Consider the following 12,123-nt stretch of genomic DNA (forward strand, 5'->3'; position numbering starts at 1 on the left):
TCCTCTGGCTGCAGCGCCTCCACCCACCCCTTCACTGGCTGCACCAGGGCACCTGTGTCCTCCAGCCACAGGCTGTGCAGGGAGCGCTCTTTCTGTGTCCCCAGCCCTGCCTTCTCTGCTCTGCCATTGCTTGCTCGGAAGTCTCTGCTGATTCTCCTGTTGCGCTTGATCCCTTCCGTGAGCTCCTTGCACAGAACAGGGGGTTCTCTGTGGAAGCCCTGCCCTGACCTGGAAGCTCCTATGTATTTCTGTGATTCCACAAGGAATGTCAGGCCCCCTAGACTGTAAGATCTGGTTACCTGGGATGCGCTCGCCCGTGTTTCCACTGTGCTGAGCACAGCACCTGGCCCCTGCTGGATGAGCATCTACGCCATAGACACATCTGTGCACCTGCTGCTCTGGGGTTACAGCGGTGAAGAGCAGCATCCCTGCACTCAAGACGCCTAGGCTGTGATGGGAGGCGGCTCACAAACGAGCAAGCTGCAGGCAGGGGACAATAAAGAGGGAGTCCAGGGGGGGCATCATTTGAGTTTTTGGACACAGAGGGTGAGTCTCTTTGGAAAGGAGCTATTTGGGCTGGAACCGAAAGCCTAAGAAGGAGGGGACTTTGTGAGGATCCCATTAGTGCTAGAAGGTTGCAATGTGCCCAGGAGTGGGCGTGGCACCTGCCCAAGGCACAGGAGCCCCGCAGGGCAGGAGGCCCCTGGCCCGACACCAGCGCACAGCAGGCACTTCACACACACTTGCTGAAAGGAAATGAGTAAACCAACCGCATGCTGTGCTAGGGAAGCCGTGGCCTAGCAGTGACTTAGCCAAGGTTCAGGCAACTGTACAAGGACCGGTGACTTCTCTCAGAGGCTGGCTTTCTCCTACTTCTTATTATGCAAAATGTCAAACATGCAGCACAGTGAAAGACTATCACAATAAACAGCCCGAGTTCGCTGGCTGTTATTTTGAACAAAGGCCATTTTATAAAAGGGTTTTCGTTGTCACCAGAGGAGGGAACTGGGGTGTGAAAGAGCAAAGAACACAGAAAAGAAGACAAAGCTAAGAGCGGCCAAGGGCATCACAAGGAGGTTGTGGGCCTGGAGACCCCCGTGGAGGACGCCTTGAACACAGAGACCTCGAGGTGGGTGTCCTGGGTCCGCAGGCAGAGCAGGCGTTGGTGAGAACTCCTGGGGACGCGCAAAGGCAGAGCCAGCCGTGCCGCAATGGCAGGGCCTGCCTGTGGGTGTGATTGTGTGAGCATGTGTGAGTGTGCCTGAGGGTCGTGTGTGTGCACACGCAAGTGAGTGTACGGGTGTGATCGGCGTGTGACGGGGTATGATGCTCATAGGGTGTAGGGGTGTGATGGGTGTGTGTGACAGTGTGCGTGTGGCTACACACATGTTGTATGAAGGTAAGCATGTGACAGTGTGTGCAACTGCCTTGCATGTTGTCTGAAGGTATGCATGTGACACTGTATGTATATATAGAGCATGTGGCATGACACCGTGTGTAACTACCACACATGTTGTATGAAGGTGTGTATGTGACAATGTTGTATAATGCCTCAAATGTTGTATAAAGATACATGTGACAGATGGGTGTGTGATTACCAAATGTGTTAGATGATAGTGTGTAGCTACTGTGCAAGTAGTATGAACGTGTGTGTGTGACACTGTGCATATCCATTGTACATGTGGTATGACAGTGTGTATGTGTGTGACTACCATGTGTTGTATGAAGGCGTGTGTGTGTGTGCCAGTGTGTGTATGCTGAGCATGTGGTATGAGTGTGTGTGTGAGTACTGTGCATGTTGTATGAAGGTGTGCATGTGACAGTGTGTGTGCAACTACCGTGCGTGTTGTATGAAGGCGTGTGTGTGTGTGACAGTGTGTATATGCTGAGCATGTGGTATGAGTATGTGTGACTACCATGCACATTGTATGAAGGTGTGTGTGTGAGTACCGTGCGTGTTGTATGAAGGTGTGTGTGTGAGTACCATGCATGTTGTATGAAGGTGTGTGTGTGAGTACCGTGCGTGTTGTATGAAGGTGTGTGTGAGTACCGTGCGTGTTGTATGAAGGTGTGTGTGTGAGTACCATGCGTGTTGTATGAAGGTGTGTGTGTGAGTACCGTGCGTGTTGTATGAAGGTGTGTGTGTGAGTACCGTGTGTGTTGTATGAAGGTGTGTGTGTGAGTACCATGCGTGTTGTATGAAGGTGTGTGTGTGAGTACCGTGCGTGTTGTATGAAGGTGTGTGTGTGAGTACCATGTGTGTTGTATGAAGGTGTGCGTGTGACAATGTGCATATCCCACGTGTGAGTGGGGGTGGGTGTGTGTGAGCACATGAGTGTGCACGTGCAGGGTCAGGCAGAGCCACAGGGACCTGCGTGTTTACTGAAAGCTACAAGACCTCGGCACCCGGAGTCTCAGGAATGCTGGGCTCCAGGCAGGAACATCTGGGGACACGGCTGCGTCCGGACGGCGGGGATTCGGGAGACACCACCCTTGCGTTTGGGTCACCGTCTCCGCTGTCTTCTCTTCTCACCCCATCGCCCAAGCCGCTGCGATTCTGCTACAGCTCTGCCTGTTTCTCCCAGGCGGCCCCTCCTGCTGGCAAGCGGGACCCACTCCCCCAAGAGCAGCTGTTTTTAGCGGACAACATTTTCTTTTTAAAGGCATATTTACTTATTTGAAAGTCAGAGTTACACAGAGAGAGGAGAGGCAGAGAGAGAGAGAGGTCCTCCATCCAATGGTTCACATTGGCCACAACTGCACCAAACCGAAGCCAGGAGCCAGGACCCAAGGACTTGGGCCATCTTCCACTGCCTTCCCAGGCAACAGCAGAGAGCTTAATGGGAGGAGGAGCAGCCGGGACTAGAACCGGTGTCCACATGCATGCTGGCGCTTCAGGCCAGGGCGTTAACCCACTGAGCCACAGCGCCAGCCCCAGCAGACAGCAGTTTAATCACGAAAGTGTCGCGCAGCAGAAATGGCGAGGGCCCATGGGAAAAAAGACGACGCCCAGAATAAAAGAGCTCGCTCATCCACGTCTTCTCTTTCTCCTCCAGGGAACAAACTTGGCCGACAGAGCCCCGGCCACTGTCGAAAGCATTTGGGGGTGGTGGCACCTGCACCCCGGTCCCCTAGGACACTGGGCTCATAGCCAGACGGCCTTGGAAAGCAGCTCTGGGTCACTCCAAGGAGCCCTCATGGCAGCCTCTCCACCCCGATAGGCTCAGCATTGGAGCAGCTGAGGTCCAGGTATCTGCAGGCGCCTGTAGGGTCACACGCGTCCAACCCTCTCCCTTCCCCACCCTCAGAAGTCGGGGCAGTGGGCCCCTGATATTGCTATAACTATGTGTGCCCAGCGGGGGACTTCACCCGGCACGTGAATGACGCAGGCAACAGCATCCCAAGCCCACGGTCCCCCTCCCCGGGAGTTACTTACTAGGTTGGCATTTAAAGGAGACCAGCAGGTATTTACTGCTTCCTGGACAAAGGTCAGGTCCAAAGACACGGCTATTGACCAGGAGGTGGCAGGCCCGCTGGTTCTGGCACTCATCCAGCACCTTCTAGAAGGAGGGGAGAAAAGGGACAGGCTTGAAAACGGCACACGGTGTCGCCTGACCCCACACCTGGGCTGCGCTGGACTCTGGGGTGGGAGGGGCGCCTCCTTGCCTGCGACACGCACACGTGCATGAGGGTGATAGGGTGGCCCCGGTCCCCCTGCTCGTCCCCAGGGCTGGCAACCTGACCCCACGGCACCAGCCCCACCAGGAGGCCACTTCCATGACCCTCGTGGCTGCCAAAGCCTTTGACAGAAGCAATGCATTGTGGGGATTCCAGGGGGCACCTTGAGGTATCCAGGGGCTGTTTGAAGATGCGCCCCTAGCTGCAAAGCTGAGCAAGCCATGGCGGTCAGGAGCCAGGGTCACAGCTCCTCACCCTCAGAGAGAGCCCTGCACGGGGCCACAGGTGAGCGGGGGGAGGCGGGGGGCCTGAGAGCTCTGAGCCCTTGTCAGTTCATGACCCTCCACTGGGGCTGACACAGCACAGGTAAGAAGCCAATGCCTGCCCTGGCCAGACTTGAGAGCACAGGCCCCCACTGCTCCCTCGTGGAGCAATGCTCTTAGCAGAACACCCAGACTCTCTCTCTCTCTCTCTCTCTCTGTCTCTCTCTCTATGTGCCTCTGTCTCTCTCTCTCTTCCAGGAACCTCCCTCATCTATTAATGAAACTGCCCCGTGGCGGCTCATGGAGCTTCCCACGCTGGGTCACGGACAGGCCCAGCACTGGGCTGCTGTTGTTCTTGGTTCCCAAACACAACCGACCTGACTTGTGATACACTGGGAGGCCCTGGACTCAGTTCTGGGGAAAACAGAACACCACGGACTGTAAAAACAGCTCCCAAGACTCTACTTATTGCCGGAGGTCTGGGTTTCCGGCCTCTCGGAGTGGCCAAGCTCCCACAGTAGCTCAAGGAATGTTTCTGGGAAGGATCAGGCACTGCCAGGTGCCACCTCCACCCCAGGACTGGGGTGGCCATCCCAGCAGATGCACATCCATTAGGAAGAATTCCCAGGGAAGGGGCTGGCACTGTGGCATAGTGGGTTAAGCTGCCGCCTCCAACACCAGCATCTCACATGGGCACCTGCTAGAGTCCTGGCTGCTCCGCTCCTGATCCAGTTCCCTGCTAATGGACCTGGGAAAAGCAGAAGAAGATGGCCCAAGTCCTTGGGTCCCTGCCACCCCATGGGAGATCTGGATGGAGTTCCAGGCTCCTGGCTTCAGCTTGGCTCACCGCAGCCATTGCAGCCATTTGCAGAGTGGACCAGCAGATGGAAGATCTCTCTCTCTCTCTCTCCTCCTACTCCCTTGTAACTTTGCCTTTCAAATGAATAAAACATTAAAGAAAAAAAAAAAAGACTGCCTAAGGAAACCCCTGGAGCCCCAGGAGGCTTGGCTTTCAGATGACGGAGCCCGTTAGTGAGGACAAGGGTCCTGGTGAAACAACTCCTTGGTGGTGGCACTGTGGCGCAGCAGGTTAAAGTCCTGGCTTGAAGTGCTGGCATCGCATATGGGTGCTGGTTCAAGACCAGGCTGCTCCACTTCCTATCCAGTTCTCTGCTGTGGCCTGGGAAAGCAGCAGAAGATGGCCCAAGTCCTTGGGCCCCTGCACCGGCATGGGAGACCGGGAGGTCCCTGGATGGCTCCACCATCGCAACCCCGGCAGGGCTGTGTCCAAACGGTATGTGAGCTGGAAAGTGCAGAGAGGGGGCAGGTCAGCTGTGGCCTCCTGCCTGGACATCAGCCGTCCTCTCCCTGTCTTGAGGCTGCACCTTGCCTGGGCTCCCAGGTAGCACAAAACTCCCGAAGGGCAGGACTCTTGATCCCTGCATGAAAGAGCAGCACACAGGGAAGAGTCCGGCCAAGCAGCCCCTGAGCAACACGAGCGCTGTGCTCACAAACGCTAGCTTGTCGGCCTGACGGAGCAGCCCCTCGCCTCGGGGGGGCCTGGCTGAGGCAGGGCTCTGGTGTGCCAGGAGTTCACACTGCCCTCAAGGAGGCACTTCCACCTGTTGGGCCCTGGCCAGTGCTCTTTTTAGATACCTGGGAGGGCAGGAGATGGTCTGGGTACCACGGATGGGTGGGCAGGCAGGTGGGAGAGGGGACAAGGGCAGGTCCATGGGGTCCTGGCTTCTGGGGAGTATCCAAGGGGAAGAGCTGGGCAATCGGTGAGGTGCATGTGGAGAGACACTGCCAGCTACCTGAAGAAACGCATTGCCACTCATCAGAGCCCCCTCAAGAGAACCCACTCATAAACACTCCTTTGGGCCACTCGATTGGTGCCTTTTTTTTTTTTTTTTTTTTTTGACAGGCAGAGGGGACAGTGAGAGAGAGAGACAGAGAGAAAGGTCTTCCTTTTCCATTGGTTCACCCCACAATGGCTGCTACGGCCAGCGCACCACGCTGATCTGAAGCCAGGAGCCAGGTACTTCTCCTGGTCTCCCATGGGTGCAGGGCCCAAGCACTTGGGCCATCCTCCACTGCACTCCCTGGCCACAGCAGAGAGCTGGCCTGGAAGAGGGGCAACCGGGACAGAATCCGGCGCCCCGACCGGGACTAGAACCTGGTGTGCCAGCGGCGCCGCAGGCGGAGGATTAGCCTAGTGAGCTGCCGCACCGGCTGATTGGTGCTTTTGCAATCACACGGCTACCCAGCCCCTGGTTCTCAGATGGGAACCAGTAAATGGTATGAGAGAGACAAAACTCCTTCCATCATTTAATTCCTTGTGCTTCTCCTCTTTGGGCCTTGGAGAGGGTCAGACACCATTACCTCTACTTCTGTTTCTCCTTAGTCTCCTCCTACCTTCCTCTCTACCCATACTTTCCTTCCCATGGAGACAAAACCAAGCTGACTCCACTCACCACCTGCTCTGAACACCCCTCCTTCAACACATTCACAGGCAACTTGGGAGACTTCTTAAAAAAAAAAAAAAAAAGGTTACCCTGGTATGACCTTGTACCCTGGTGTGACCTTGACTAACCCGCTGTAAGTGTTGAGGGGCCAGAGACAGCAGAGTAGAAGCTCGCTGGCGAATTGAAAGTCACGAATGGGCTAAAGCCATCGCGGAAAGGCTGGTTTTGACCTCTGCCCGCATCAGACGTCTCCCCAGACGGGCCGGCCAAAACAAGAATGAGTTAAAGGTCCTGCTCCCCACCAGCTTGTCATACTATTCAGTAGAACAGCCCGAAAAGAACACGGGTCCCTACAACTGAAGAAGCGCACCCTAAAAAAAAAAAGAGCAAGACAACTGCTGCTATTTCTCCTCCTCGAGTCCACTCTCTAAGAACTTGGTCGTGCGTGGCCTCTGCCTAGCAGAGAGCCTTGTGGTCTCCACTCGAGAATCCCCTACCTTTCCTGGGGTAGTGATACGGGAGCTGGGGCTGTGGAGTCCCCCGCACTTGTACTTGGCTTTTCCGCACTAAGGAGATCGTCTGGGGGAAACAAAATCCTATTGCAGGTGTACTAAGGCAGCTCCCCAACAGGTAGGGATTCTAGCTCAACTTGTTTTGATAGAGAAGCAAATAACAGCTCGCTTGCAAATTGGTGATGTGAGCCAATTGGGTTTTCATGGATTAGGTACGCTTTGAGGGATCTGTCATTGTCACAAACATATATAAACAGAGAGAGAGAGAGAGAGAGAGGGAGAGAGAGAGCGCATCTGAACATCTTGCCGTGTCTACGAGAGACAGTACCTGCAAGGTGGTGGGTGCCACACAGGCTAAGCTGTCTTCCCTCTCAGGGGCTGGCTGCTGGGAGCTACACATTCGGAAATCTTGCCCGTAAAACGCCGATTGGACACTGATGGTGGAATGCCGAGGGCACTGCAGGTTCAAGTGGTCCCCGTCACATGCATAGGCCGTGTGGTTCTGCAGGAGTTTGGTTAGGTAACCTGGAAAACACACAGCCGGGTTACAAGGGGGCCCAGGAGCCCACAGTCCTGCACAGGTCCCGGAGCAGGAGGTCAGGACGTCTGTTTCCCCGAGTGGGGAAGGGGTTGCTGGGTGGGGGAGACGCAGGGCCTCGCCTCCAGACCAGCTCTGGGTGAGGGTGGGGGGTGGGGTCAGGCCGGGAGTGGGCCAGCTCTCATTTGTGGGCCAGAACCCACGTGGTCTGGGCTGGTCCATTCTAAGGCGGATGGGGAGGGGGATGAGGGAGTGGTAGTAGAGGGGACTCTTTGCAGGGCAGGAAGCTCCAAGGCATTGGCCAGGAGCCACCGGGTTCAGAAGCACCTCTATAAAGCAGGAAATCATTCTGAGTGGGTGTCCCCCGGGCACGCCAATGCCTGTCCTGACGCCTGTCTGATCTCCTGCCGGCGGCAAGGCCACGGCTCCCTGGAGTGAGGGGATGCAGCTCTGTTGCAGGAGGCTACTCCGGAGGGCCTGGCTCCCCGCTGGAGAGGAAAGCCTGGCGCCACTGCCTGCACTGCTCTTTTGGGGGTGTACGGTGCTCCCCCCCCTCATGTGCGCCAGGAGCCTCAGCATGTGGTCTGGTTTAGAAAGCAGGTGGGTGCCGGCATCACAAGTCGGGCTGAGGTCAGGCTGCAGAAAGGTGCCCAAGGCTGGGCCACTGTTGCAGCAGCCCCAGGAAGCTGAGCCCCGGCCTCCTCCTCGCTGCTTCTCTCTGAGGAGCTGCGGGATGGTCTGGCAGGTGCAGGGGCCAGCCCTGCCTCTCAGAAACCAGGGAGGAGGGTTCATTCCTCTCCGCCTTCTCACACTTCCCGGGGTCAACATGGAGGCGACTGGGAGCAGAGCCAGGGACTTTCTGCAGAGGTGCGTGGGAGTCGGGCTTGGCAGACCTTGGCCTTGGCCTCCAAGAGGGAGGAGGTGGAGCGAGGGAGGGCAGAGGCCGAACTCCCCGATTCCCACATGGTGAACCAGGGGCTTAAGTCACTCCTGTGTAGGTCTCAAAATGCCTGTGAAACAAGTCTCACAATGAGGCTCCCAATCCAGCTCTCAGGGCTTCCCACAAACTCACGGCCAGGGGGACCGTGGCAGGCCTGGTGCTATCCCCCAAGCCCATCCAGAGTGTTCTGGGGAGGAAGGCTGTGAGCAGCCGGCATACATAAGCCAGACCTGGGCTGACTCCGCTGATATCCCTCCCTTGAAAACCACCAGAAGCACGGCCAGGGAATCAGCTGCCCTGAGCAAGTTCACGTGCAAGAGCAAAGACTAACAGGAGCAGCCGAAGGACACCAGTGTGGCTGGGAGTCCTGTCCATTGTGGGCAACAGTGTCACTCTGACCGTGCACCCTCCAGGCACAGAGACTCCCGGGGTCCTGGGCCTCTGGTCAACGTTCTCCTATAAGGCACACAAGTGGCCCCTGACACAGAGAACCGGAAGGAAGTTCCAGCCTCCTGTGCGAGCTCAGCACCCCATTGGGAGCCACGTCCTGCCCCCAGGGAGTCACAGTCCCCCGCTGCTACCCCTGCTGCTGGTCCCCCACGTGGAGGTCCCTTTGTGCTCCTCATTTCAACTTCCTTGTCCATCGTCCGCCATCGTCCAGGACCAAGCTTGCTGAGGAGGTGCCTACAGCATCGAGTCAGTTCAATCAGCCAATCAAAGCCAGGACCTCGGCGTGACCTTTGGTTTGTCTGAAAGACGGTACCCCAGCTAGATGAAGAACACAACAGTGCCCGTGGGGAACAGGGCCACAGGATGAAAGGGGCCTGGGTGACGGATTCTTGGACAGAAGGGCTCCCGGCTCTGCAGGCTGGTGCCTGAGTGAGAGGCGCATCCACTACGTTTGGATCATGGCTCCTCTTTGGTCTACTTGTATTGTCTTAAGGTCTGTCCAGAGCTTGATCGCTGTGGGAACCCTGGCAACCACACCTCAGCCCCCAGCCACCGTATTTTCATTCTCAGAGCGCTACCCTGGGGGCAGACGCTTGATGCACAGAACCCCCAGCACGAGCTGATTCAGGGTCTTTGCACACCGAGGGGGAGGATCCGTGCTGCGCCCAGCGTGTTGTCCCAATGCAGCGCAGGTGCACCAAAGACGCGCCAACACCTGCTCCAGACTCAGCCCCACTGCCCTGCAAAAGCTCCCGCCTCCAGCCAGACGATGGAATACGTTCAACGGCAAAAATAAATGAGCTCTCGAGCCACAGGCAGCCAGGGAGGGACCTTAAGTGCCTGTAATGAAGTGAGAGAAGACAGTCTGAAGAGGTCCCACGTGGAATGATTCCAACTATGTGACCTTCTGGAAAAGATGAGACCATGGGAGACAATAACAACAGATCCGTGGCTGCCGGCACTTGGGGAGGGGAGGAACGAAGAGAGGAAACACAGAGGGTTCTTAGGGCAGTGAAACTGCTCTGCGGGTGCTGGAGCAGTGGGTTCAGATTCGCACACATTTCTGCAAACTCACGGGATGTACAAGGCCAGGACTGAACCCTAAAGTAAAGCACAGATTGGCAGGCCCACCGGTTGTCACCAAGGCACCCCTCTGGTTTGATGTTGATGTCGGGGGGGCTCTGATTGTGTGAGCAGTGGGGAGAGACATCTACAGACACTGTACTCTCTGCTCCGCTTTGCTATGAACCTAAATCTTCTCTTAGAAATAAAGTCTATTTAGAGGCCTGCGTTGTGGCGTAGTGGGTTAAGTCACTGCCTGCAACACCGGCATCCATATCTGAGTGCCAGTTCAAGTCCCGGCTGCTCCACTTAAGATCTAATTCGCTGCTACTACTCCTGAGAAAGCCGTGGGAGGTGGCCCAGGTGCTGGGGCCCCTGCCACCCATGTGGGAGACCTGGATGGAGCTCCTGGCTCCTGGCTTCAGCCTGGCCCAGTCTAGGCCATTGCGGCCATCTGGGGAGTGAACCAGCAGATGGAAGATCTCTTTCTGTCTCTCCCTCTCTCTATGTAACTCTTTGAAATAGATAAAATAATTCCCTCTTTAAAAGTCTGATTAAGGGGGAAAAACACCACCCATGCACAAAATTCCAATGGTTCCTTGTGGGAGAAGTTAGAGATTTGGAAGGGACCCACGGGAGTCAGGTGTACCAGGAACGCTGTGTTTCTATACCTGAATGGTGGACACATCTTTTCCTTGCAAAATCTCACCCAGCCACCCACTTACAGGTTGTGTACTTTTTTGTAGAGAGATAAATTAAAAGGTTTGCTTTTTTTAAAAAAAGTTCATCTTCAAGTATCTCACAATATTTTCATTTTTAAAAAAGATATAGTGGGGCCGGCACCGTGGCGTAGCTGGTAAAGCCGCCACCTGTGGTGCCGGCATCCCATATGGGCACTGGTTTGTGTTCCGGCTGCTCCACTTCTGATGCAGCTCCCTGCTAAAGCACCTGGGAAAGTAGCAGAGGATGGCCCAAGTGCTTGGGCCCCTGCACCTTGGAAGTTGAGCTATGGCCTGGGAAAGCAGTGGAAGAGGCCAAAGTCCTTGGGCCCCTGTGCCCGTGTGGGAGACCCGGAGGACGCTCCAGGCTCCTGGCTTCAGATCAGTGCAGCTCCAACCTTTGTTGCCAATTGAGGAGTGAACCAGTGGATGGAGGACCTCTCTCTCTGCCTCTCCTTCTCTCTGTAACTCTGGCTTTCAAATAAAATAAATAGATCTTTATAAAAAGATTTAGTTTATTTATTTGAAAGGCAGAGTTACAAAGAGAGAGTTACACACACACACACACACACACACACACACAGAGACAGAGAGATAGAGAGAGATCTTCCGTCTGCTGGTTCACTCCCCAGATGGCCCCAACAGCCAAAGCTCGACCAGGCTAAAGCCAGGATCTGGGAGCTTCATCTCCCTTGTGTGTGGCAGGGGCCCAAACACTTGGGCCATCCTCTGCTGCTGTCCCAGGTGCTTTAGCAGGGAGCTGGATTGGAAGTGGAGCAGCCAGGACGTGAACCAGAGCCCATACGGGATGTGGCATGCGTCTTAACCTGTTATGCCATAATGCTGGCCCCTGACTGATACTTTTAGACTAATAAAGCAAGCCTAGTGCTGTCGATCACCCCAGGTGTTTGGAGCCATCACCTGCTGTCCCCCAGGCTCTGCGTTGGTAGGAAGCTGGGTGGGAAGCAGAGAATTCAGTTCTCGAACTCGGCACTCTGACAGCATGTGCTTGTGTCCCGCGTGCTGACTTAATGCTGTGCCTCCTTTATAAAGGCCTTAACCCCATCTGCAAGAGTGGCCTCGCAGGGCCAATCGCCGCTCAGAGAGCCCACTCCTAACACCATCACCTTGTGGGTTAAGGTCCAGCACAGGAGTTTTGGAGGGATGGGCACATTCAGACCACAGCACCGTGTGTATGCAGGTGTGTTTACAAAGACACATATGCACATGAGTTCCAGGCCATACACACATGCAAATTCTGCTTCTTAGTGTAGACTGTGTTCCAACGAGTCTTAAAGGGTTAGCAAGAGGCTGCTTGAAATGATGGCTGGTGGGATCCAAGCTCAAAACAGGGAAGGGAAGAAACAGAGCCGGGTGGGGGTAGGGGGGCAGGCTCAGAAGTTCTGCTGTGGCCAGCAAGGCCCATGTGGGCGATCAGAGGAGAAGGCTGTGCCCAGCAGTCCTTTTTTAAAAAAGATTTATTTTATTTACTTAAA

At 55.5% G+C, this 12,123-nt stretch overlaps 1 protein-coding gene across 9 annotated transcripts in view; it reads right to left on the minus strand.

The window, feature by feature from the left end:
• EVA1C (eva-1 homolog C) overlaps positions 1–12,123 on the minus strand; it is an 88,735-nt gene that overhangs the window by 38,451 nt on the left and 38,161 nt on the right. For 5 of the 9 annotated variants that reach the window (XM_051859491.2, XM_002716806.5, XM_002716807.5 and 2 more), the window contains exons 2-3: positions 7,247–7,443; positions 3,437–3,560 (exon numbers count right to left, since the gene is read on the minus strand). The exons of 2 other annotated variants lie outside the window; for them this stretch is intronic. In XM_051859491.2, the coding sequence (XP_051715451.2) occupies positions 3,437–3,560; positions 7,247–7,443 (321 nt within the window). The remainder of the gene's footprint in view (positions 1–3,436; positions 3,561–7,246; positions 7,444–12,123) is intronic. 2 more of the 9 variants (XM_070071876.1, XM_070071873.1) reach the window with 1 other exon arrangement.

Source organism: Oryctolagus cuniculus, chromosome 4 (genome assembly GCF_964237555.1).
Source record: "Oryctolagus cuniculus chromosome 4, mOryCun1.1, whole genome shotgun sequence".
NCBI lineage: Eukaryota > Metazoa > Chordata > Mammalia > Lagomorpha > Leporidae > Oryctolagus > Oryctolagus cuniculus.